General features: G+C 39.7%; 1 protein-coding gene across 8 annotated transcripts in view; it reads right to left on the minus strand.

Moving 5' to 3' along the window:
- LOC119647433 (bestrophin-2) overlaps positions 1-26,527 on the minus strand; it is a 79,621-nt gene that overhangs the window by 40,672 nt on the left and 12,422 nt on the right. For 6 of the 8 annotated variants that reach the window (XM_038048344.1, XM_038048345.1, XM_038048349.1 and 3 more), the window contains exon 2: positions 24,539-25,006. In XM_038048344.1, coding sequence (XP_037904272.1) covers positions 24,539-24,609 — 71 coding nt within the window. In that variant the 5' untranslated portion in view covers positions 24,610-25,006. Of the gene's footprint in view, positions 1-24,538; positions 25,650-26,527 lie in introns of those variants that run through there. The other 2 variants (XM_038048347.1, XM_038048346.1) reach the window with 2 other exon arrangements.

The raw sequence follows: 26,527 nt of genomic DNA on the forward strand, positions 1-26,527 counted from the left end.
GATCTATTTGGAGCATGAATCGAGACCTTTCAGTTGATATCCCACATGCCTCCTCCCCTCCCCAAGAAACTCAATGAAGACCAATGCCATTCATGCCTGTTATTCGTGCCGATACGTATAACCGTTTATGAGAAAAGGTCTTTCTCAACAAAACCGTCTCAAAATATCACTTTCTCCCAGGCTTGAATGGTTCAATATGCAAAAATTATTCTCTTTTTATTTTAAAGTAGGTGTTTATTTAGATAATTTTATAATATAATGACTACAGTTAAAAGGGGAAAACAGATGAGCACAGCTGGAAGAAAAAAATTCTGCAGAAATCGGAGAGCTAATTTAGAAAGGAGGGGTCCGTGGTTGGTCTCCATTTAGTTCGGTCCGACATCAGTGAATGCGGGCTTCAAACTCCTCAGCCCCTAGACAAAAATTGATAAAATCATTAAGAAAATCCAGGACTAAAATGTGCGCCGAATACTAGGGGCAGATACTTTGGAAGCCAAATAATAAAGTATCTTTCTATAAACTAGCGGAGTGAACAAATTTCTATGTGTATAAGGTATACCCTTTCATTTGGAAAATCACTGCTGCCACGGTGGACATATAGGTCTCATCAACGGATTGTTCGGGAACAAGAAACAAAAGCTTGCTGACCTCTTATTATAGTATATAGTAGTATGAAATGAATGAAGGCCAGGGTGTTGGTAAACATTTTGACTCGCGGCACGTGGGCTGACTAAGTTAAGCAAGTATTGCAATGAAACTCACATGCACTAAGGAGATGTGATTGATTGAAAGTCACAAGTAGGCGACATTTTTGTGACAGATTAACCAGGATATGCCTTAAGAAAACAGCTTGAATAGTAAAGAGTAATAATAACAACAGCTTGCACTATTTCCTGAACATCATCATAATTGGTATGGAAGTTGTGTTTTGTCAGCACAGAACAGTTTTCAATTACGTCCGCCCTCCCCATCTTCTTTTCATTTCAATTCTTTTCGATTATTTAGTTTTTCTGCTAACACATCGGCTTCAATCTTAGATAGTCACGGATTATTCATACTTAGGCGATGATCTACATGATACCTCGTGATATTAAATAAGATAAGATATAAATCTAGTAAGTTATTCAATATAGGTAATATAGGTTAACCCCAAACGCCAGCAGATACTTCCTAGTTTTTGTCTATTACTAACCAATCATTACATATTTTATCCAATTAGCTTCTTATGAGCTCAATTGCGGTTTTCATACATAATAATAAACAAAAGATACTGCCACTTTACCACTATGGGGTTTTTGCAACCATGGAAATATGAAGAATATGTAACCTTTCTCATATTATTAAGCACCCTATAATTTTCCTACAGAATTAATTAGAAATAAACTTCCATGAGGCACGTGAGGACATTAATTATTCCAGCATTTTAGTTGATAATAATGTCATGAGCATAAAATACATATATCTAAGCACAGAAAATTTAATTGGAGAAGGTAAAAGCCTACCCCAAACTCATTCGTCTCACATGCTAACTTTAATCAACCACCGCCAATTCAAGAACAAGTTAATTAACGATCGAATACAATATAAATAGTGCATGACATCATACGTAGTACGCCTGATCATGCAATTCAATTATCGGCCCGTTTATATTATCCAATAGATCAGTGGTGCACAATAATGATTGATGGATAAATTGAAAATGAATGATAAAGTTTTGTTATATAAAATATTTATTAGCACATGGTTATCGTGGGGAGAATAGTTGTGTGCCCTGTAAACTGACTTAATTGCATCGTGGATTTTACTGCTTGCTGTTTCGAGTGAACTGCTCCGAACTCCGAAATCCAAATTCAATATTTTAGAATTGTAGGGCGATCAGCACGTCTTTTTGGACGGATTTGTATTGTAGTACTGTTCAGCAATGGAAAGCATCCGCCTTCCTAAGTATGTGACCTGCCTACTGCTACTTTTGGCATTTAAGCACGGAAACTCGAGAAGAGGACTCAAAACCTTGCTTCTAGCTGATTATTCACTTTGGGTTTCTGCAATTCTTTTAAATATCTATGCAATATTCCAAACAACACGCGTTATTTACAAAATCAATGTTTGCATTTTTTAGTAGTATGGTGCGTCATTAAAGGATGATCTCACACGATCTTTCATAGATATTCAAAAAACTCCCGTGAGGTCATACTTTTGTGACACACCATAGCAAAAGAAATTGTGGTGGATGTAGAATTTGGAAAAGGCTAAGATTACCATCCGGATTGATTAATGTCAACCACGAGAGCGAAGTTATCCCAAAAATATGAAAAGTTGTGAAAGTTGACTGTGTAGGTCTGCCAGTACCTGAATGAAATAGAACCGCAAAAATTATGGAAAACAACGAGATTAAATGTCTTACCAGGTCATGCATCGAGAGGACTGCTGGCGCTAAGATCACTTTAATTTACCCCAGCTCCCTCGACGATTACCTACCTTGTCGTGGTGAGGGAGCTCAGTAAGGAAGATCTTCTAGGAAACGGGAGGTGACACTTGAAACCAAGCAGTAATCAAAAGCATAAGTCAAGGTGTGTCTACCGTGCCGAGGGCTGAATGGTCACAGAGGCTAAGATGTGGCCGTAAACGGTGAACTCTGGGTACCAGAGCCCTGTCTCGGCAAAACGGGGCTCTGCCGAGATCGACCTACTTTCCCCGATGAAACTGAGGCCATGGCACCCAATTATGAAAAAACGAAAAGCAAAAACTTAAACCTATTAAACAAACACAATTAAACCTCGATCATGACGATCCAACCCCGAGTGAAAAACAACCCTAAGCTCATCGATGGAGAACCTGAGTCTAGACCCAGATTCTCCACTTACTCAGGTGGGAACCAATCTAATTGGGACCCAGTCCTTAACGGCTAAAGTCTTGCCCCTGTCCACGGCCAGCAAACAGCCTTGGGGCAAACCGGCTCCGGGCAAAGCACAACCCAAGGGCTGTACGAAGGTTGAGGGGAAAGGATCGTTCGGGGCACCTACGGCTAAGGGGAAGTCGAAGCGATAGCGGTCCTCGGACGATCCTAACTCTTCGACACAAAATGCAGCAAGGAAGGCTCGGCCCCCAACGGCTAGGCCTATTTGCCGCCAAGTGTATCGAAACCGATGGATGGACGAAGACACGAACGAGTGGCTCAGGCAGTACTGCTCCTCCCTCAACGATGTGTGGGAGAGTGCGCGACTAACCTTGAAAAGGGTCGCTGAGCTACCATCGTTAAAAAAGAGCTTCCTTTGGCTTCCAGAAGAAGATCGGAATGGCGTTGGGGTTCTGGAACAACTTGTTGTGCAGAATAACCTTAACACTTCCACATCCAGGTGGCTGCTAGGCAGTAAAACAGGAGAGAGAGCCAATACCAGCCAATAATTTTTCTCACTATAGGCGTTCCCGAACCCGATGTTAAGAAGATTCGGGAAAAATCGCGCTGCCGGCTCTACTACGGGCTAGATCAATAGTTGCAAGACATTTATATACCTCATACAAGAACCATGGGTTGTTGGTGGGGTAGTCAGGGGTCTGGATCCACAATGGTGGGGCAAGAACCATCTATTGGAATCCGACCATCCACTGTCAAGTCTACTCTGAAGGGTGAAATTGCAAGGATTCACGCAGGACTCTTGCCGGCAGGCGAAAATTCTTGTAATAGGGCCTGGGGTCACTAGAGCGGCATTTTTGTTGTCCCTTAAGAAGTGGGACATGAAAGCCCTAGTAGGGCTTTTAACGGCACACTGCTCCTTAAACTACCATATGGAAAAGATTGGGGTGGTGGTTTCGACTATGTACAGCCAATGTGAGGGGGAGGAGCAGACGGCGCTGCACTTTTTATGCAGTTGCCCGGTCTCCTCAGATCTTAGATGAAGACACTCTGGCAAGGTTTTCTTTAAAGAAGAATCTGCACAATCTCTGCCTCAGGAGAATGTTCTCAGATTCGCTAAAGCGTGCGAACGCCGTAGGCGGAGAGCCATTGAATAGGCGTTTTACGGGGATAGTACAATGGGCCTAACAATGGCCTGAGTGCTCGGAGCTGCAGATCCCCCATTAAACTAAACTAACTAACTAATTCATCCCAGAGCTCTAAGTTAAAAGTATGTTTTTTTACCAAAAAAAAATGCTACTGGAGTAGTTTAGTTAAAATAACAGAATTTTGCAGGATTTTTTTTTATTCGTCATATCTAAAATCTGCCACGAATTTTTTATATCATTTCGATCTGAAAATACTTTGCATTTTCTCAATTGGAATAGCTAGTTCCAACCACCTCCTGTCAAGTTTACTGGGGAGTGACAATTGTTAATGTCGCCGACACACTGCGTTAATATGATCACAAAGTTTCAGGAAAGAGTATGAGCCACGCAAAATCGCCGGGAAAACAAATGCCCGCGTTGAAGTGATGGGAATGAGAACGGACGATAAGAAGCTATTCAGACTAAAATTCAACAAGGATAGCGAATGTATGACATTAGTTAGTTACAAATAACGCCCTTGGTAGGGCCAAGCCTTCGTTACATTCAGGGCCACATATTCGTTAGGTTCCAACTAGTTGAACTTGTGAAAGATAGTTTTTTGTGACTGTCTGCTTCGTTTTGGGGTGTCAAATAAAAAGGCACCAGGCTCCTAACTTTGTTTCCATCTAGGATAAACGTGAACATGACTTGGTTTTGCAAACTTGGGGTTGCACTTCTTTTCCCATAAAACAAGTGTTCTTAAGTCAGATGGTTTTCTTTCGTAGTATACCTCAAGAGCTTGTCATTTCTTGTATTCGTTTTGGAACTTACCGTCTCATTGCCTACCGGAAGGTTCTGAATTTACGGGCTTTTGCGCCTACATGCTGCAAGGTATTGCCGTCCGAACTTCTAGCAAGTGTCCTTTCTTATCTCTTAGTTTGATTAATTGAAACTTTTAACATTCTTTCTTCTTCGCCGGGATGAAGTGAGGGTTTGAGATGAAACTTTTTTGGAATATGAAGGCATAGTTGGCTTAAACTGTACCTATTCTGTCCTTAGTGTTTCAATCTCAGTCTTTTCTCGGATTGGAGTTCGCTATTGTTTTCCATTTTTAAGGTTTTGTGCAAACACATAGCGATTAACGCCAAATTTGGTAAAAAGGTGGGAACTGTGAATGTTCACGCATACAACGAGTGACATCCTCTTACGTTGAATGTAAGGGGGGGGGGGGTCCCCATACATGCAAAAGGGGGGTGTAAAATGTTTTTCCATCAAATATAGTCATGTGGGGTATCAAATTAAAGATCTAGGTTAGTAATTTTCGAAGCCGGTCTTAGTTTTGACATTTGTTGGGGAGGTGGGGAGTGCGGGGGATTGAAAGTGATCATTTCTTTAAGGCGGGCAGTCTCAGAAACTACCAAACCGAAAAATATGAAAATCAGGAGGCTGCCACTATATGGTGCCTGGGCTCCGAAATACCTTCCATACCGATATCTGTTCAAATAAAGTTAATAATAGTATATTACTATATTTTTTTGTAAATGGATGGAAACCCCCCTTAAATTTATCCTAGCAATACGATGTAGGCTATAATGTGGAGCATGATCTTAACAAATTTGGTGGAAATCGCACTGTTACTAACAAAGTTATAATTCGTCAAAGTTGTTGCTTTTTTGAAAATTGAAGACTATGAATGTCAATATCACCCGAAAGTGGATACTCTCATATAATATATGGATATATTATATTATGTGCTACGTACTAAGAAATACACAAAACCTTTCGTACCTGAAGCGTCCAGCTTCCGGTTTCTCGACTTGTCCTTTTATTCAATTTGCGGATTCTGTCAAGTTTCGCTTTCGGTCTTGTTTTTTTGGAAATGAAGCGAGATAAGATTCTGTGGGTTGATCTTTCAAAGCAGGATGAAAAGGCAGCCGGTGTCCTTCTTGCTGTACCAGGATTCGTTCGAAGGAAAGTTCGAGCACGATTGGCTTTAATCCTCAAACACGGCAGATGGCGTCCTCAATTGACATTTCCCCTGCTACAAATCTTAAAGGGTACCCCAGACCTAAATTATTTTGGCATCCTCAGCTCATAATTGTTGAGGGTGCTTTCTTGAAATTCTGTGCATGTTCTGCAGGGTATTGATGATGCAATCCGTCGTGGATTTTGCTTCTCGACTGCGGCAATTAGGGTTCGCGTTTTCCGACTCCAGGCGCGCAGTGGAGCAGTTCTTCTAATGTTGTCCATTTTCGGCTTCGCATCTGTTTCGTTTTAACTTCCCATGGTATTCCCATTTTGTAGGAGTTTTTCAATTTCCAATGCAATCACACGCATTGGAGTTGAGTTATTCTTTGGTAATCTTGCAATGCACCAAGTCTTTACACAAAATCGTCTTATAAAAATAGTTTACTGGCGCAAGATTTACCAAGCTGAATTCCGTGGCACGTGCCTTCAAAATAAGAAATATGAACTTTCTGCCGTCCTGCGTTATTTTTAAGGTTTTGTGTAAAACAAAACCTTATTAAAATCGATTCAATGTCTGTCTGTCTGTCTGTCTGTCTGTCTGTCACACGCATTTTTCTCCAAAACGGCTAAACCAATCCGAACGAAATTTGGTGGACAGATGGGAACTATGGAATCCCACGCATACAGCGAGTGGCATAAATTTAGGTGGAGTTTAAAGGGGGGCTCCCCATACATGCAAAAGGGGGATTCAAAAAAATTTTTCACCGGATATAGTTGTGTAGGGTATCAAATGAAAGGTCTCGATTTGTACTTTCCGAAACTGACATTAGTTTTGGCATAAATTGCAAAGTGCGTGAGTAAGGAGTCAAAATGTACGCATTTGAAGTGAGACAGGACTCATTTTCGGAAATTACCCAACCCAAAAATCCGACAAAAAGCAGGGTAGTGCGCCTAGATGAAATCTAGGCCTCAAAATATGTCCCATTCCGATATCTGCTCAAATAAACTTACTAATAGTATATTACTACTTTTCAGAAATTTACTGAAAAACCCCCCCTTAAATTCATCCTAGGACTTCCGGATTCTGTACCAGCATAGAGGACAATATTTTGTGTATATGCGCTAAATTTCATAGAAATCAGGCAATTAACGCCAAAGTTATAGCAGTTGAAACTTAGCAATTTCGCGCGAGTTTACTGCTTCCAAAGCCATGCAAATCGAATGCTGACGTCATAGTTACCCGGAATAATTGACATTCGCGTGGAATATTTAAGTCACATTTGTGAAGAATCTATCTATCTGCAGCCCTTTTTAAGGTTTTGTGTAAAACACTTATATGAAATCTAATCTTCGAGAGATGTCCCATTCCGGTATCTGCTCAAAAAATTTACTATTATCAACTTTTAGAAATAGAGTAAAAAACTTCCCTTAAGTTCATCCCAAGTGTACTAAATTTTGCACCGACATAGAGGACAATCTCGTGCATACACATGCCAGGTTTCATGAAAATCCAAGTATCAGTGCGAAAGTTATAACAGTTCAAACTTATCAATTTCGTGCTAATTAACAGCATCCTAAGCCATACAAATAAGATGCTGACGTCAGAATTAACGAGAATAATTGAAATCCTAGTGAAATATTAAAATTCCATTCAAGAAGAATCTAATTGTCCCTAGCCCTTTTTAAGGTTTTGTGTAAAACAAAACCTTATTAAAATCGATTCAATGTCTGTCTGTCTGTCTGTCTGTCTGTCACACGCATTTTTTATATTTGATGTTGGTTAAATTGTTTTCATTCGCTAATAATATTAAACTCAGAGCGTGAAGCGTATCAGGTTGACCATAATCAACACAGGGCTTTCCATCAAATGATTTATTTAAATCGCTTTCTAGAAAATAGAGGGTAATGCAATTTTTAGCTATATTACACGGAGCTGTCGTGCACTCGTCGCTCCTCACATCTTTTCCTTTTTCTTCAGCCTTCAGTTTACAAGCGGGGTCGGCTCGTGATGATGGGTTTCGTCATTTTATTTTATCAAATGTCTCATTAGGATGTAATCGCGAGACCTTTAAATCCCCATCCAGCGTATCAAGCCACCATTGTTTTGGCCGGCTTTTTGGTTGCTTACCATTGCTTTCGATGTTCTGATCAATACTGGTTGTTGAATTCTCGTTAGCGTGAATTACGTGACCGCACCATCGAAAACGCTTCTCCTGCAGTTTTCCCACGATCGATGCAAACCCACATCGATCGCGGATATTCTCATTTCAGACGTAAGCAAAACGTGTCACGCCACCAGTGCAATGCAACATCTTCGTCCCATTACCGCAAGACGCCGTTCATTGTCCTTTATAGTCGGCCAACACTCAGAACTATAGAGAGCGGCAGACGGACGACATTGCAGTAAATTTTAGATTTGGGACGTGCGCTGATACGTCTATCACAAAGAACACCAGTTGGGGAATGCCACTTCATCCAGGTTGCATTAATGCGTGAAACAATTTCATTACGCAGTTCTCCATAGGCTGATAGCGTTGACTCGAGATATTTAAATCGCTGAGTTCTGGCAATGGCAGTAACCTGCCCTTCGAGATACTTAAATCGCTCAGTTCTGGCAATGGCAGTAACCTCCCCAGAACTGAACGATTTCAATATTTCGGGTCAATGCTATAAGCCAATGGAGAACTACGTTATGCTCCTCACACAGGGAAACACAAAACCTTTTATACCTGAAGCGTCAAGCTTCCGGTTTCCCGACTTGTTTAATTATAACAGTGAAACATCAATATTTCTTATCACCAGCATTTTCAACACTTGCGGTCTAATTGAACAAGATTATTTTTGACTTCCGTCTTGTAGTCGAAAAAACCGACCTAATTTTTTCAGCAGCTTGAGCTGGCCTGGCTTAGGCGAAATGTGCATAATTAAAGAAATATAAGTTAAACCCAGAAATTGAATTGAACTTATTGTATGAAATTTTTGGAAAAAACATGATTTACATATCTGAAACCACATCATCAAACAAACCATTACCGAAGGCAAAACATAGAGGCGAGTGACATCATCCTATAAAGGAGTGGAGATCGAAAAACTGCTGAGAAGTTAAATTTATCTGGAATTTGTTCAATATATGTATATCAGCTTAAGAAAAGAACCAGACCCCTGACCTTCTGAATGGGCAAAATGTTAGAAACAGGCAATTAAAAGTACCAACACAATTATCATCACACTGTGGCGTACAACCGCTAATATGGATTATATTAGTTGACGAACTTCCGGAGTAGCTAAGAAATACTGGAGTAAAGGTTCCTGACGATACTGTGTTAATCTGTATAGGCAATTATGGGGACGCCCTATGTGCCAGAATCCATTGGGGGTGAGAATTATTACTTCAGCTTATAACGCCAGAGTACCAGGAAGCGTAGGTTGATAACCATTAGATGGTTTGAGAACCATTAGATTGCATTGCACAGAAACGGAAACATTTCAGAAGAAACAGAGTTGAAGTATTCGGGAATTACACTAGACCCAAAACTATTCTGCAATCCATACGCCAGGAGCATATGTTGGAATAAGGTAGAAATTGCACCCCGAAAACAATCCGCTGGATATATATTGCAATAGTAAGACCAGTGATTACCTATAGAACAGTAATCTGATCAGATAGAACGAAACTCGGCCCAACAATCAAGGAGCAGCCCAAATTGAAGGAAGATTTACATTTATTCTAGGTTTTATTCCGAATTATTGATACCAAAGGTTTACAATGAAGGTTCATTTCGAAATGAAATCTGAAACGCAATGGAACAACAGAGCAGACAGAGAGGGCTTGATGGTGGCTTACAGCTTAAACCGACAACTGATTACCTGGTACAGTGACAACAGAGAGAGCGAGCGCAGTGGTCACTGGTCCAAGGAAAGCTACCTGGCACCAACGAGTAAGATACGTGTGTCTACTACATCCAAAGGAATTATAGGGGGCCAAATATTGGAATTCTAACCGATGGCGAAGCGATTCTCAAGGCATTCAGGTGAACTCTAAATTGATATGGGGATACCTTAATAAATTGAATATACTTATTTCGTTCAATAATGTTTCCATCCCATATTGGGTTAGAAAAGGCATCAGATGAGCTAGTTAGGAAAGAAGTAGAAAGATCACTATATGGACCAGAACCCCTCTGCTGAATCGAGAAGGGTTTTTGACAGGAGAACAGTTGAGGGAACTACACTGAGCGAACTAGAAACAGAAGAGTCCAGGGTGCTCAAGGAGAGATATGAACTAAAGCACTCGTAGGATTACTTAAACCCTACCAGGTCCCTGCAGGCTAAACTACCTCCGGAGGAAGCCAAAGATATCTATGCACACAGTCTGCAGATTCTGTGGAGAATGTGATGAAGCCTTCACACATATTCTAGGAAAATGTGCGGCACTTGCGGCAAGTAGGTCAATGCACTAGTAAAAATATCTTATATCCGATGTTGGGCTGGAAAAACTAGAAGTAAAAAACATCCTAAAATTCGGTCGGTTATAGAACTGACCGATATATAGTTAATAGGAACACCATTCATCAAAGGTGCATTTTAAAACGGTGGTTCAATTTATATTGAATTCACCTGTAAGAGCAGCACTATAATTTTTTGCATCATATTTTTTTTTGAAAAGTACATTATTATATTTACCTTCTCTCACAATAGGCAAGTTATTATTTGAGAAACTGTTATCATCCACAAAATCCTTGACGAAATCTCAACTATACAAATGAAGCGTTTCCTTACGTGAACGAAATGTAGTGGCATGAAATTGTTATTAGATCATGATAGCAATAAAAAATCATAGTCGAATTCATTCATTCAGCCTAGATAAAATGTGATACATGGAATGACGATCAAACAGAGGCAACGGTATTACTAACTACGCACTTGATACGGCGCAAAAAATCTGAAAGCAAGTTATATTCTGCTCCATATAGAGAATATGATAAGTAAGTTAGGTCAGTTGCTTCAGACACAAGGTAAATAATATCTTGTGTAACATGTTTTTATTGTGTAGAAAATCGTGATTTTTTCAATATGTGGACCAAATGCGAATTTAGCTCGAAACGTTTCCTTGCCACTCAACAACGACATACCCGAGGATATTGTAATATTGGCGAAGAAAATGTAAATCATTTCGAATTCTAGGTTGAAAATCCAATCCCCGGAGGGGATATCGAGGGGTAAGAGAGGAAACTCATAACGGTGAAAAGTTATCGCTCTCAAAGTGATGATCATGATGAAGTTTGAATTTTCACCCATACCCTGAAGGGGGAGCAGGTGGAAAGACTATGCAGGATAAAGAAGAAGGTGGCTTTTCTTTAAGCTGGTTAGTGAACTGTCGCCGTCACCCACCGTGACAAAATTATAGACCTTCAAAATGGGGCTATTTCGATGTGAAAACAATAATGTCAAATCAATAATGATATCATACCTCCCTTTTGAGGCGCCATCATTTTTTAAAGTGGAGCCGGCCGCCACGATTTTATTTGCCGATTTAAAGCGGCTGGGTAAGGAGGACCTATTGCTTCTTCTCCCATACCCCAACAACCGGGGGTGGAACTCTAAATTAAATTTGACTGCTTTTATATCAAAACATTCCTATTTTGAGAGGTCGCAAATTTTTACAGGGGTAGCAGCCTCAATTCTTGAACGGTGTTAGAGGGAGGGATCCTCCTCTTTCTCCTGCACTGGAAATTCAAACTTCACTGGGGTTGACTACTACAGGTTTTCATGGGTTTTGTAGACAGAGGATCACCCCCTTTCAACTTCGTCACCCTCCCCGAGGTAGGGATGAAAATTTAACCTTTTCGAATTCTCCTGCACCTTTTGTCCTCTTTTCGAGAACTTTAGATCAAGCCAATCTCATCTTTCATTTGCAAATTGCTGCTTCTTCAATATTTATGTTATCCATTCTGTTACTACATCAGGATTTCTGAGTTTAGAGTTAAACTATTAGAAGAGCACCAATGAACCAAATGTCTAGGTTTGATTGAAGGGAGACACAGTCCATAGGCGACGATATAGCAAAAGAAACCTTAAGATCGTCGGCATAGGGCAGGCAGGCTCGGTTGAGAAACCATCAAACAAGTAGTATGGGAATGCTTAGAGACAAGAGTTTGAACAGAAGTATCTTATTAGTTAATGTGTCGAAGGCTTTAGTAAAGTCAGTGTAGATAGTATGCATGACATCTTCGTACAGAGAAGGGGGACTGAGGCAGAGAAAATATGCGCATAATATGATAAACGGGTATATGTTTTGCGAAATGACTCGTACGGTGACAGAATCATAGGTGGAGGAGGAGCAAAATATGATTTCGGCACGGAGAGGAGACTTAACAGCTATTTTGCCGGTTGTCTTGCCGAGCGCAGCGCACTTTTTACCACAATAAAGGACAGCCTTACCACGTTTCAAAGATGCAGATGACGTGATGTTGAAATGCTAAGGCCGGAGCTAGATAACTCGTTTAGGGATCGGGGAGTCAAAAGTCCGCATCAATTGATGCCAGATGATGTCTAGCTTCAGCCAAGCTTTGGTGTGAACTGTAAGCGGATTTACGTCGATTATAATTAGTACCCTTGCCGTGTTTTGCGAATTATAAAAGGGAGCGTATAACATCTGCAAGCCGCTTTGTTCACGCTTCTCTTTGCGAATTATAAAAGGGAGCGTATAACATCTGCGAGCCGCTTCCGTCCCGCTGCTCCCAGGGTAGAGGTAAGGCAACGTCTGAAGAGTTGCCTCTGCCCTGCTAAGGAACCGTAGGCGTCTTCGTCCCTCTTTTAATACTGTAAGGTAATGCCTTATTTCGCTGAGGAAAATGGAAAACGTTCTTTGTTCTTGTTCTTGGTTACAAGTTATTTTACAGAATTTTAGGTGCTGTATCCTCGGCGCCAGGATAGACCTATAAAGCTAATAAATACAAATTATATGGACCTAGAGAGAAAAATAAATAAGCCCCATATTAGCCCTATTTTCACTGAAATTTGTTTTCTGGGCCACCGGAAAATTCCGCAACCAGGGACATCCTGCCTTTCCAACACCTTCCGTTAGGCCTATGCATATTAAAAAGAAAAAAACTTCTCGAGGAAAATGATACTTGTTCTTGAAGTTTATTAATTAGTTCTCATTGCGAGGGCAGCTTTTATAGAAAAGCACAAAGTGGTATTGCAAACTAAATTAAGGAATTGAATATAATTTTACATATATTCTGCCAACTAAATCTTACATAACTTTACGATATTCCAAAAACCTTTCTAATAACTAAATTAATTGTTCCAGAAAGCACAGGAGTAATGTATTTCCTATGTATCTATCAGTAGATACTAAAGGTAGTTTCTATTCGCCATTTTACAGCTTGTTTATAGCACAAATTTTCATAAACTTATAGGAAGTTTGACGACAATTGACTTTATCGTTTTAGACAGCCGATATTATACACACACTGATTTGTTGCTTTTTTTATTTATCTACTTTTATTGAGTCTGGATTTATTATTTGCCTTTCCTAGATTTGATATGTATTTTCTTTTTAGAAAAAAGTAATTGATAGTTTAATTTAGGCTAATTTTTTTTCATAGAATGGTATTTAATTGACTGGTGGATAAAAATAATCTGTTATGACGAATTTTCAATAGAAACGAAATGACTTTAAAATGGTGTGACAGTCATATTTGCTAGCTTGAAATGCGACCATGATGTAGGTTTGTCACTTGTTCGTTATTAATTTTGTCGTGATAATAAAGTTTCAATTAAAGCAAAGTCCCATTAAAAATGAAATCGGAAAAAAAAATTTTGACGACCGATCTCAATGAAATTGGCATAATCACTATCAGTGACAGTAGCCTTTTAGAAGTGAATTGTTTTCTTATATGCTGGATGAAGGGGCGTTATGTAGTTGGACGTCCTTTTCGATCGATGCATCCTCCAACATCTCAAAACGTGCCACAATGTCGCCCGCCCTGTCGCCCTCTATGGTTTTCAGTGCTGATCGTCTACCAAAGGCAATGAACGGCACCTCGCGGAAATGGAAACAAAAATAATGTGTTGGACCTGCGACGTTACACGGAAGGAACAATTGCGGTTATGGTTAGTTAATTCACACTGACGATAACTCAGCTAGCTAAGATTGTCCTAAATATTGAAGTCGATGGGAAAAGACTAACGTTCCGTGAATATTGCATAGTGACGTGTAAAGGGCCAAAGTGCGGTTATTAATCTTCAAAATAAAGTATTAGGGAGCAGCTAACTTGATCATCTGATCATCTCCCAAGCTTTGTGATTATTACGCATGCATGGAGAAAATATTTCCAATGCAGTTAGTTTGTACTTTTTCATATTTTTTTTATTCGCTTGAAGATATAGTTAATAATTTTCATTTCCCCATGAAATATATGCATATATCAACATGAGCACCATCTAAAACTTTATGCTTTTCCAATACCGACCGACTAATGAATTGAACCACGAGTCCGAGGGTTGATTGTACAGCATCCGCAGAGTAAGTTTTCACTCCAGGCCCGGATTTTCCCCTTACGACCATATATGTATAGGTGGAATGTATTTCCTACATATCTTTGCATGGAAACTAAAAGTGATTTCTATCCAACATTATGCAACCTGTTTATAGCCCAAATTTTTATGAACTCATAGGAAGTTTGACGACAGTTTGCTTCTTATCGTGATAGACAGCCACTATTAGAGCGCATGCATTGATTTGCTGCTTACGTTATCTTTTCGTTATATCTAGACAATTTTATTTAGTCTGGATTTACTTTTTGCTTTTTTTATTTATGATTACTTTTTAGAAGGAAGTAACTTTCGTTTGATAGTTTAATTGACCCTAGTTTCTTCCATTTAATCGTATTTGAATTGCTTTTGGATAGAGATAGTCTGATATAAAAGGTTTTCAATAACAACTAAATGATTTTAGAATATCATGCCACAATTGTCATGTTCAAATTTACGTAACATTAATTTTCGTAATAATAAAGCTTTAATTGGAAAATAAACTCATTAACAATTAAATAAGAAAATAGGAGCACTCCAAAAGAAAAAGATTATATGGAAACACTTGGTACATTCCAAAAAGGATTAAATAGGAGAGATGTAAATTTGAACTAACGCCGTTCATCTTCAGTTCTGCAATAAGTATCGCATGTTTCCACGTTTTCACTGGGCGCCAGCAAAAAAACTCTTCTTGGTTTCTACCCCATCCATCATCAGCTGCGACAAAACATTTGAACCCAACAAAACATGTGATGCATAATCCGTCACGGGATTCGCCAACTTCTTCCTTCGTAAAAGCAATTTTACTCGTCGGAGAATTGGAGGACAGGTGAAGGACAGCTTTTGATCACCCTTCTCACCGTCAGAATTTTTTTAATTCGATCCTATCCTGCAACTGAAGAGTAACACAGAGTACAGCCAAGGCATTCCCGGCTGATATTCCCTCACTTCAGAGACCTCCATGCTTGTCCACTTCATTCTCAGATCAAGTTAAACCCTCAGTTATATACATAGTTACTCTGGTTTCTCTGAAGAATAGTGCTGAAGCAAGACTAATTAGATTGATTTTCCGCATAATCGGTCGCCTTGCCTATGGATAGTGGACTCTCCAGATGGGGCTTTACCGGATGCACTACGGTCAGATGCTGCTCCCTACAAATATCGCATTTGAAATATTTGGACCTTTTGCAAAGTTCATGGGAGGCACATGATATACACATGAAATTTTGCCGAAGCAACTCTCTCTTGGTACTGTCTATCAACTTCGGAGATCAGGAAACTGTATGTATGTATATATTTAGATAAATCATTTTAAGGGGGGTTTTCAATGTGACGGTCGAGATTTCAACCTTTTATTAGATTTTTTTCCTGGCAATAAAAATAAAATTAGCCTCTCCAATCTTTTTATTTATTATTGGAATCTTGAATTACTTTACAACACTTTAAAAATTAATAAATTTGATAATCATTCGCATTTGTTTTTTATGGTCAAAGTGTTCATTTCTCCATCCAAGATTATAATTTTACTTTACTAAATATTAAAATAGCGAAGTTGTAAAGAAAAATAAAAAATCATTGCAAATCCAGCATAAAAATCAGAAATTATTAACGAAAGTAGATAACCGCGGTTCGGACCAGAATTACTGATATGTAGAATAATGTTTGAAAATTTCAGCTCGATGAGTTGAAAAATGTATTCCATAGTAAACATTTTAAATTTCGATCTGAAATTTCTACAGTAAACCCCCAACATATTCTGTTTTCAAAATAAAAATAAAACCATTAAATAGAAAAACCTCCTTAGTTTTGATGGTGTCTCCGTAACTCAGCTAGCGAGAAGGGTCATTCCGTCTACACTTTCCTCTTGTTTTTATATTGGTCACCTTGCTACAAACCACAAATACTTTCCCATCCTTGACAAGTTACCATATTTTCGAGGACTTCACCACTTCATCAACCGTGATGGGATTATGGGGATTTCGCATTGCCGTGTGAAACTTCTCATGTGTTATAATTTCCATCTTCCGCGTCAAGACAACGTCAATGAATAGTATTCCTTCGGCCGATTTGTATCCTCTCTTCACGAGAATCTAAAGCATGGATTGCATTGTGTCCTTTATTCTGGAATTCTCTCATGATATTTAAGGGAGGTCAACAAGGGCCTGGATTTCTTTTTTTACCAATATCAGAGTTGACATAAACCGAATTGAATAGACCCCTAAAGAAGAGATTCCTCGAATTGGGGGAATTGGTTGTAATCGATAACCCCAACTCCAGGAAGCCAATTATATTTCAGGATTTAATAGCCGCGACCAGAGTTGACATAAACCGAATTGAATAGACCCCTAAAGAAAAAGTTCCTCGAATTGGGGGAATTGGTTGTAATCGATAACCCCAACTCCAGGAAGCCAATTATATTCCAGGATTTAATAGCCGCGATCGATTCCTAATGAAAAGAGCCCCATTGCGATACACGCCTGCTCTACATCATCACTTAGCCCCATAAGACTCGGCAATTTCACTTTAGAAGTTCCTTAACCCGTGTGTCACGGACGGAATGTATATTCCTTTGGAGGTGCCTTCCATATCTCATAGAGACCCCTGGATAGCAGTTTCGTCCAGTAACAACCTTTGACCCTAGAAATGAGTTATTAAAACTTTATATAGGCGCTATGCATGAAGGTCCTCTTATACTAAAGAACATACGCTAGATTCGCGGGCGTTCTCTGCGCTAGTAGTCTTTTGTAGTCTGTCAGAAATTCTGCGAAAGAAAGGGGTTCTAACCTGGCCTCTTCGAATTTTTCATAGCTCAGTTTTTCAAGCCTCAACTTATAATGAGAATCTCCTATCTCCTCAACCCAGAACAACCGTTTCTACTGAGCGTCAATTATCCCTTGTAAATCTTTTAATAGAAGGGATTCCTGTTGAGTATATTATACAATCAATGAAATAGGTTCCGCCACTAAGAGCACTTTGGTAAACTATTGCAGCACACAAGACTATCTGGTATGATCGGAAGGATCTTGCCTTTTAAATAGTTAGTTAAACGGTTACAGCTGTCGCTACCGCCAAAAAGGACTAAATTTCAGCTAAGCATTGAAAAAAAACCATCAGAATTGGTCAATATGTATATGACTACCACAGAAACCTATGTGGAGTGTAGCCTGTCAGTTACGCCGTCGATCCATTTCAATATGTATGCGGTTCTCACCAAAAGCTTGCAACTGTTCTACGAGACTTCATTCACGGCGAGCTGGAAAAATATTCGTTCGACAGGAAAACTGAAAGATTGCAATATCTAATGAATAAATATTGCAATTGCAATATCTAATGAATTCAGTGTAAACTGAAAGAAGCGAAAGAGGTTAGATAGGTACGATTGTGACCAGATTCGGTGGGCGAGACCTAAACCGGACCGCGACATAATACTTTGCGGTAGTTTTACGGAGAAAAAGACAAATTTAGCCGGTGACTTTAGTGGGCGTGCAGCTGACAGTTTAGGCGATCGATGTAGATATTAAGGTTCAACCTGTAAACTACTGATAGGGGTATCTCAAGAATTGGTACGCTCATTCATAAGATCAACAAAACTAGGCAAAGGGCATGCTCCGAGTTGGTTTCACGGAAGAGTTTGCTCATCCACCACTGCCAGGGCCACAGATGTAACACGACCTGACAACAGCTGAGCTGCGGAAAAAGAAGATATGGGACGCAACACTCGGGGTCAGTTAGTTCTTCAATCGGAGGAGGAGGGTAGAATACCATCTAATTGGCAAGAAAGCGGCATCGTTTCGGTTGTTATCCAATGCCATGAAGATTTTTGAATGGGAAAAACCTGGCCGTCTCTACTTTGCATTTCTGAATTCAAAAAGACTCATCTGATATGCATTAGGAAAACAATGAATGTGAGAGGAACTCGTACGCTGCTCTACCGCGGTCTGAAGAGCAATGTTCGAAATGTGCCAATTACGTCAAAACCGCTACTTCTGTCAGTCTTCATCAAGGAAATGCCCTCTCCCCACTCCCTTTTGGTATTGTCATGGATCCTTCATACAAGACAACTAACGTTCAGCACCCTATGCAATACTTCATATAGATAGCTGATGTTTTCCTGGCGCTGAAGCTGATTTCTGAAATGAGGACATCCAAGATTGATATGCGGTTGTGTTCAACCTGGACAAATTTTCGAGGTAGGCGTCTAAGATAGTTTGGCCATGTAATTCGGGCTAACGAGAACTCACAAACTAACATTGGGGTTAAAATCAAATTTAATAGGACCGGCCGAAGCAACCATGACGAAACCACTCGGACCAAACTTATGACTGAGCAAAATAGTGCATTCAGTCAAGAAGATCCGATTCCGCTACTGTAGACCACAAAGGCTAAAGAAAAAGAAAACCACCGTGGGTGGGTTAATTATCCGGTAGCGGTGGGAGGATATTATCGATGTCACCAAATTGTTCTTCATTTCTTCGGACTTGAGGACGAAGATACAAACTCGAAACGGATGAAGCTGATTTACCAAGGAGAATAGTGTAGGCGAAGGTTTCCAATCAAAGTTTAGGGTCTAATAAAATCAAACTTTTTTAACATCACAGATGCAGTATCCTTAAAAAAATATCAAGGATATCTATTTTTCGATATATGAATACTTTCGTTAACGTTAACTTTATGCTTCCCACACAAGAAAGGGAATAGGACTATACCCAAAATGACTTTAGTATGAATCTCACGCATTGCTGCAAGTGGTCGCAATAACGCCTTGGATTGACGACTCCTTACAAGAAAATGTGTGCACATGCATACCGTATGTATTTGAAGTATCCCATTAACTACTCTCAATGTAGGTCACAGATACATATTGCTAAAGAGCAAATGATGATTACAAGGTGATTTTGAAGACTGTTCCCGTAGATGCATAAACCCAGAAGTCCTTGATGCAGCTCAATCATCCGGATTACATTTCTCCGTGTATAATCTAATGCAGTTGGAATGTTACTTCCATTGCCTGATTTGACTCCCGTCGATGGTTACACTCCAGCGTTGTTATCTCTGTGCCGCAATTTGCCTTATTCCTGCTATCTTGAATTATAGTAATTATTCTTCATATGCATTAGAGTCGCAAACAAAATGATATATCGCGCATTTTTATAAGGTAATATATGGAAGAATGCGGATTCCAATCATCAATTCGCTCTGATTATGGATATAAACAGAACTACCTAGAAAAGATACTCATAATATCTCCGCTATAGAAATAGCAAATCTCAGTCGATTTCGGCAAATCATAGGGTTAAGGATTGATAATTGATTATTGGTTATTAAGTTACTTTAAATTCAAGTAACGAACAGAAATCCCATTAGGTTACTCATCCAATAATAAAGAATTTCGTTTCCCGTCACCCCCAAAAGTCGGCACCACCAATACTGTTTGCGGCAACTTTTATAGTCATCGACATTAATTATAAACGCCACTAATTCAACTATAATAGAATCGGTAGCCAGAACGTGACTTTAATTTTCCTGCATTTAGTGCTTAGTAGCCTCTACACACACAAGTAATATAATAGTCGTGCTTCATAATTAATTGCGAAAAAAACTCTTAATTCTGAGTGTGTAATCATGAAACAACCCAGAAAGTAACGTCGTGAAAAAAGCGAACGTCGTGTTTCATCAAATTACACTCTCATAATTACACAGTTCAAGGTTGAAGATACAAAAATGTAAATAGTATTGTATCCATCTATTGTATAATATATTGTACTTTTGATCTAAAAAACCAGTTGAGCTTAGCGAGATGCTGCTAGGAAGTCAGCCATTGAAGACAATAATGGATAAATCTTGTGCATCAGATTAAAGATGATTAAGATTTTATGTGAAGAGGTCTCGATCTTGTTGATGCTGACTTTAAAATGTTATCCAGTGGAATGTATGATATATATTTGTATGGAAATGCAAAGAAATACAGTAAATGGATTCCATCTGGCGAAATCCGTCTCGTGTTTGCAATGAATGGTTTAGAGTAAGTTCTTCTGATACAAAGATACTTTTTCTTAGGAAATCTGAGACAGGAGTTAAAGTTTAATATGGGGAATAGAAAAAAACTGATTCATCTGCAATTTAAACAGAGAACAAGATGATGAATACTTGTATATGAGAGCAGCACATTGACTACTAGCTCTAACGTTTCGGCAACTATTACTCACGATGCTCTTTCTCAACGCATTTCCGATTGAAAGGTTACATCAATTTAAGGAGCAGATAATTAATAAACTAATGTGAGAAGTGGTCAAAAACTTTCAGGCAAATTAACTACTGTGAAGTACGAAGACAGATGTTTTGACTGTTTTACAATATGACTATTACCAATGGCGCCCAATTTGGGGTCTAGCCTGGGACAAAGTTTTCAAATCTCATCATCTATTGATGAATCTATATTTTATTTTTAAACAAAACCTTATTACAATTGATTCACTGTCTGTCTGTCACACGCACTTTTCTCCAAAACGGCTAAACCGATCCGAACGAAATTTGGTGGACAGATGGGAACTATGAAATCATAAATTTAGGTGAAGTTTAAAGAGAGGCTTTTTTTCACCGGATATAGTAGTGTAGAGTATCAAATGAAAGGTCTCGATTAGTACTTATCGCAACTGATATTAGTTTTGTCGTGAATTGCAAAGTGCGCGGGTGAGGAGTCAAAATGTACCCATTTAAAGTGAGAGAGGACTCATTTTCGGAAAGTACCCAACCTAAAAATCCAAAAAAAATCAGGGTGAAAGGAACTCCCTGACCTAAAGATTCCCTAAGCCGGAGGAGCGATAGAGCTAATTCAAATGGTTCCAGGCTAGTTCTCTGGTGCCGGGGAGATGTTTAATTGGTTCCCATCCCTTCCTCTTCCTACCTCCCCCATTGGTGGAGGGAAATCCCGGACTTGAAGGCTCCCTAAGCCGAAGAAGCGACAGAGCTAGTTCAAAGTAATGTGTTAAATGGTTCCAGGCTAGTTTTTTGATGTCGGGGAGATGTTTAATTTCTAGTTGGAGGGTGTATCGTGGTGGGAATGGAACACTATACCCAAAAAAGAAAAATATTTAGAAACTTTGACCTTACAAGTAGTTGCTGTTAAAAGATCCAAGGTGTCTTATGAACTTGCATTAAAGTTGGTCACCGATTATGGAAGCCGTCGACAATACCCATTTCCGCCTGGCAAAGGCATAATTTAAAACTGATGTTCTAAAACATCGTTCAATAAAGGATCCTGCAACCTTTGAACAATAATTCCTTTTCTTGGGAATCAATCCGCTGATCATCGCATTCAACGAACACAAACCAACAGTGACACAAACAAAGTGGCACTTCCCAAATCAAACGAATTTGTTCGGAAGAAATTTAGACAAACACGAGGGGAAAATATAAACTTCAGTCCGACTCTCCTTGCCACTCTTTCCAAATCCAGAGCCATTTGGCCAAGGTGCATGACCCGGTGAAAGAGTAAACAGATGTCGTCAGCGTAGTCGAGGTGTTTGAGGAAAGATGTCATCGTCCATTGAATTCCTCCATGTCTTCCGGACAGGGCAGTAAGAATAATGTCACCCATAACACGGAGAAATAATATTGGTGACAGGATGCAACCTTGGCGGACTCTGATTTGGACCTCCTCCGAGATTTTACCTTGGTTTAGCAGGTGATATTTTGCGCCATAATATGTCGCTCTAATAATAGGTATTAGTTTCTCCGGGCATTGTTCCAAAATTATCCGTAGGGTGTCGATGTAGTCGATGCAGGAGGATTCCGAGCGGAAATGTATCTGCTTCCTGCCAATCAAGCTTCCGAGATGTTGTTCGATGCGTTCCAGGATTATTTTAACTATTATCTTTGCGACGGCAGGGAGTACACAGATACTCAAAACGGGTGCCCTTTTTTGAAATCTTAACGATCATCCCCTTCTTCCACTCTCTGGAAAAGGTCTGGGATTCCCAATATTTCTATACGAGTGGAAGTAACAGATCTGTAGTAACTGCAAGTGCAGCGATAAATGACTCCGTTTGCGTGCATTGATGGCCGAAATGATTTTTCTTCTGCTTGGAGGAACAGCCCGTATCCGCCATTTCATCCGCAAGAGGAGGAACCTCACCGGATGTAATACCGTTAAGAACCCTACTGAAGTATTCTTTCTACTTCTTCAGTTGTTCATCATCTTAGATGAGGAATCGACGTTAACGTCCTTTAGAGTACCATCGAAAGATTCGCGATCCCATGCAAGCTCTGTCGTGATGCAGTTCACAGTTCTGAAATCATTGCTATCTGCGGTATCTTCCGCTTCCTTGATCAGGGCAATAGTAAATTCTCTTTTTTCACGGCGTACATTACGCTAACTTCTCGGGATTTCGCTCGGTATCGGAGTTTGCGCGTCATGCCCGCCATCACTCGCAGCGGTCAGTAGAGCTTTCAACCCCTTCCGTTTATTGATGTGCTTCCACGACTCCGCAGTCAGCCAGAACTTATGACGCTCGTTTGGGAAATGGCCGACAACCTGTGCAACACCCAAGAAAAGAGCATTTTTGATGGTGGCCTATTGCTCATTGATATTTTCAGGTGCGTTACTCAGTAGATCTGCCGTCCGATCAGCAAGATAGCTGTCGAGCGACAGCTGAGTCATACAAGCGAACGATGCTGAGCTTAGGAGGTCACAGCTCCCCAATCCTGCGAGAAGGGTGAACGCAACACGTAAGTGAACGTAAGAGACCATCAGATGATGATCCCTATCGAGGCCGATGTCACCGCCTCTCTTGTTACGTACTTTCAGAAGACAACTCTTCAATCTACTGTTGATCGCGAAGTGGTCGATCTGATTGCTCGTACGGCGTCCTTCAGTTGAAACCCAACTGACCTTATGGTAGGCTCTGTGCTCAAATAGTGTGCCACCAATGACAAGGCGGTGGAAGTTGCAGAAATCCACCAACCTCCGAACAATACCGTTACGGTCGCCAAGACCGTGCTCCCCTATCACATGTCCGAGCAAGTTGTTGTCAGATCCCACCTTGGCATTTAGACCACCCATCACGATCACAATGTCACCTATAGGAAGCTTCCCCTGAATCGCGCTTAATTGCTCATAGAAAGCATCCTCCTCCGCTACATCGGAAGTTTCCGTTGATGCGTAACATTATACAATTGTGATGCTCCTTAACTTGGACCAAAGTGTAGCAGTTTGAAGTCTGTCAGAAACCGGCTCCCAGGTGAAGAGAGCGCGCCTTACGACCCGACAATGGATTCGCGTTAGCTACCATTTAGCTTTCTAGAGTACAAAAGCACATTGCTGCAAGAAGGAGAGGAGTACTCTCCAGAGTCCCACCATTTTATTTCGTTTAGGTCAAGCATGTCCAGTTTTTAATGCAGGAATTCCAGCTCAAGTTGGAAAAAGCGAGCATTATGAGGATCTTCGCTACCTTTGTTGAGGAACGTGCGCACATTCCAGAAACCAATCATAGTCCGTTTTCAATGGCCAAAGGTCGTTTCCGTGGGTGTCGAGTCCCTTTCCGAGGGATGTTGACGTTTCGGAAGCAGTAGAATTTCAAAATTTGCAGGTTGCTAGTCTGCAAAATTCCTTTTCCTTTTAGCCGCCTGTTATAAGCAGGGAAGACTTTGAGTATATTCTTTGGCCCCAACTGACAGGGCAAAAGGATACAGGTAAGAATCAAAAGATCCTCTATGAGGCATAGAAAATAGTCTTCAGGGTCATGAAACTATTTCCATATACTGACTTTATCATTTCGTGTTTTTGGCTCTTGTTTGCAACTTAAAATAAAAATAAATATGACACTATTGGTTCCTCAGCCTTACATGGCCAAAACTTGGTTATCATACCATCATATTGAAATCTCAACACAGCTAAAACGGGGTTTAGGAACAATAAGATAGTTTGGGAACAATAGTTTCGAGAGCCAAGGGTTTTTTTCTATAAAACACAACGAACTTCAGAAGTTTAAGAATGATGATATAAATATTTATCGATTTTGAATAGAATTGAAAAAAAAGTAATACAAACCTTAATAAAAGTTTGAGAAAACATCCAAATCCTCGGCAAGTTGCTACTTCTGCTGTGTATGTAACCGTCATTTTGAATGCGCTACTTCTTGCCTACTGTTAACCGCTTTTCATTAAGAAATTTTTATAAATAACTACGTTATCTAATGTTAAAGCACCTAAATAAAATCACAGCTTTGTAATATTCGAGCCACAAATACAAATACTAATATTTTAGTTGTTTCACACAGCGATTAAATTTTATTTACTTTTATTTATTATATTTAAGATATAATATCACATCACGCACCTTTAAGTAATGCACACAATTTCTCAGATGTATCCTACAATATAAATACGAATCACGTTTCTTTTAGATATTCCATTCTATTAGATACTTTGCACTTGTTTTATGTTACTCGTTTCATTTTATCACTTCCGATTTCATTTTACTTTGCTCGAAGCTTTTCACTTTGCATAGGTTGAATCACTGATAAATAAAACGATAGAATTATGATTGCAAAAGTGGGAAAAAAATCTACGAAATTCCTTAAGATAGTCTCGAGAATGAGTGACTCCTCTGTTGCTTGAAATTTTGGGAACAGCGACGAGATATTTTTAAAGTGATAGAACCGATTTTTAGCTAAGTTGAAAACCATTAGCTTTGCAAACAAGCGGCGACCTACTATGTGGTGTGTGGGCGGATCAGACCAGCTTTCAGATGGAAGAATAAGAGAGAACTGGTGGATTGCGAGATGTTGCACCCCGGCCAGTTGTTCTTTCGCAACTTTTCTCAGTTTTGTCCTCTAGAGTTCGCATGACGACTGTTCCCTGCGTGTAAGTACACACTATCTTTCGCAGTCACGATTACTTTAGTTGGACGTTCTCCGCAACGTTCGAATCTAATTAGTATCTGCGATTAAATTATGCAACAATAGACAGTTGCAATTGCATTTCACATGTCAGAATGTTCCCCATGACGCAATGATTGCTTCCAGGGCAAACAGTGAGTCACTCTTCAAGGAACCGCAGCTTAGCCTCTTGCTAAGCAAGCAAGAATCTTTGATTTACTTAGCTGATTAGTGGCAAGAAAGTCAAACAGCACACTTTGTCTATGTTTACATTATTCTGAAATCATACCCCGCAAAGTGGATTGGACGTAAACGATTTACGTAATCCACTTTATCATACGATAAAGTTTCATGTGGCGTTGTTTTATCGATAGCCTCACGTGTTACCTTTAGATACTATTGTATCTGTTCATATGCGTAGCGTTAGCAGAGAAGTATCAATCATTCTGAAGGCAGATGATGTATTTAACGAGTATGAAAATATAATTATATACATTTACGTACATATGTAGGCTCTCGCTTGAAAACAGCATGTACATATGTATACTATGTACACATATGAATATGAATTTAGCGTGAACCAGCAAATATGGGCTCCTAGCTATTTTCCATTACTCACAATTTTTTGGCGACTAGTGACCCAAACACCTCATGGATGATTCCTCTGTAGTTTGTTTGCGCAATGCATAACGCTTCGGAGGAATTGAAATTAACAACCAAGTTAGCACTTCAACCATACGCAAACGAGTATTATTGACCGACTCTTGCTTACTCTTTTGTGATGTGAAAGATAAATATATCAGGAATCTATACAAATTGGGCAAGCATAATATTGCCAATTCTTAGATATAACCCTGGCGTAGACATTTAAGATGTATCCATTCTGAGATTTTGTATCATATTCAAGGTAATTTTAATACATGCATTTTCCTTAAACATTCCGGAAAAAGAGGAACATGTAGTTCTCGTGGCACCACCTATGAGAGAAATCAGCAATTGGTATACTGGCAAGGGTTCATCACGACAGGACAGATATTCGCAGAAAGAAATCGATATGTTCCAGCTGAACACCATTGGATAATGGAAAGTTGCACTACCCCCAGTAGTGCTGCTCTGAGGTGGGGGCGAGACAGACGGGGCTACAACCCTGTCGGCCAGAC

This window comes from Hermetia illucens, chromosome 2 (genome assembly GCF_905115235.1).
Source record: "Hermetia illucens chromosome 2, iHerIll2.2.curated.20191125, whole genome shotgun sequence".
Lineage (NCBI taxonomy): Eukaryota > Metazoa > Arthropoda > Insecta > Diptera > Stratiomyidae > Hermetia > Hermetia illucens.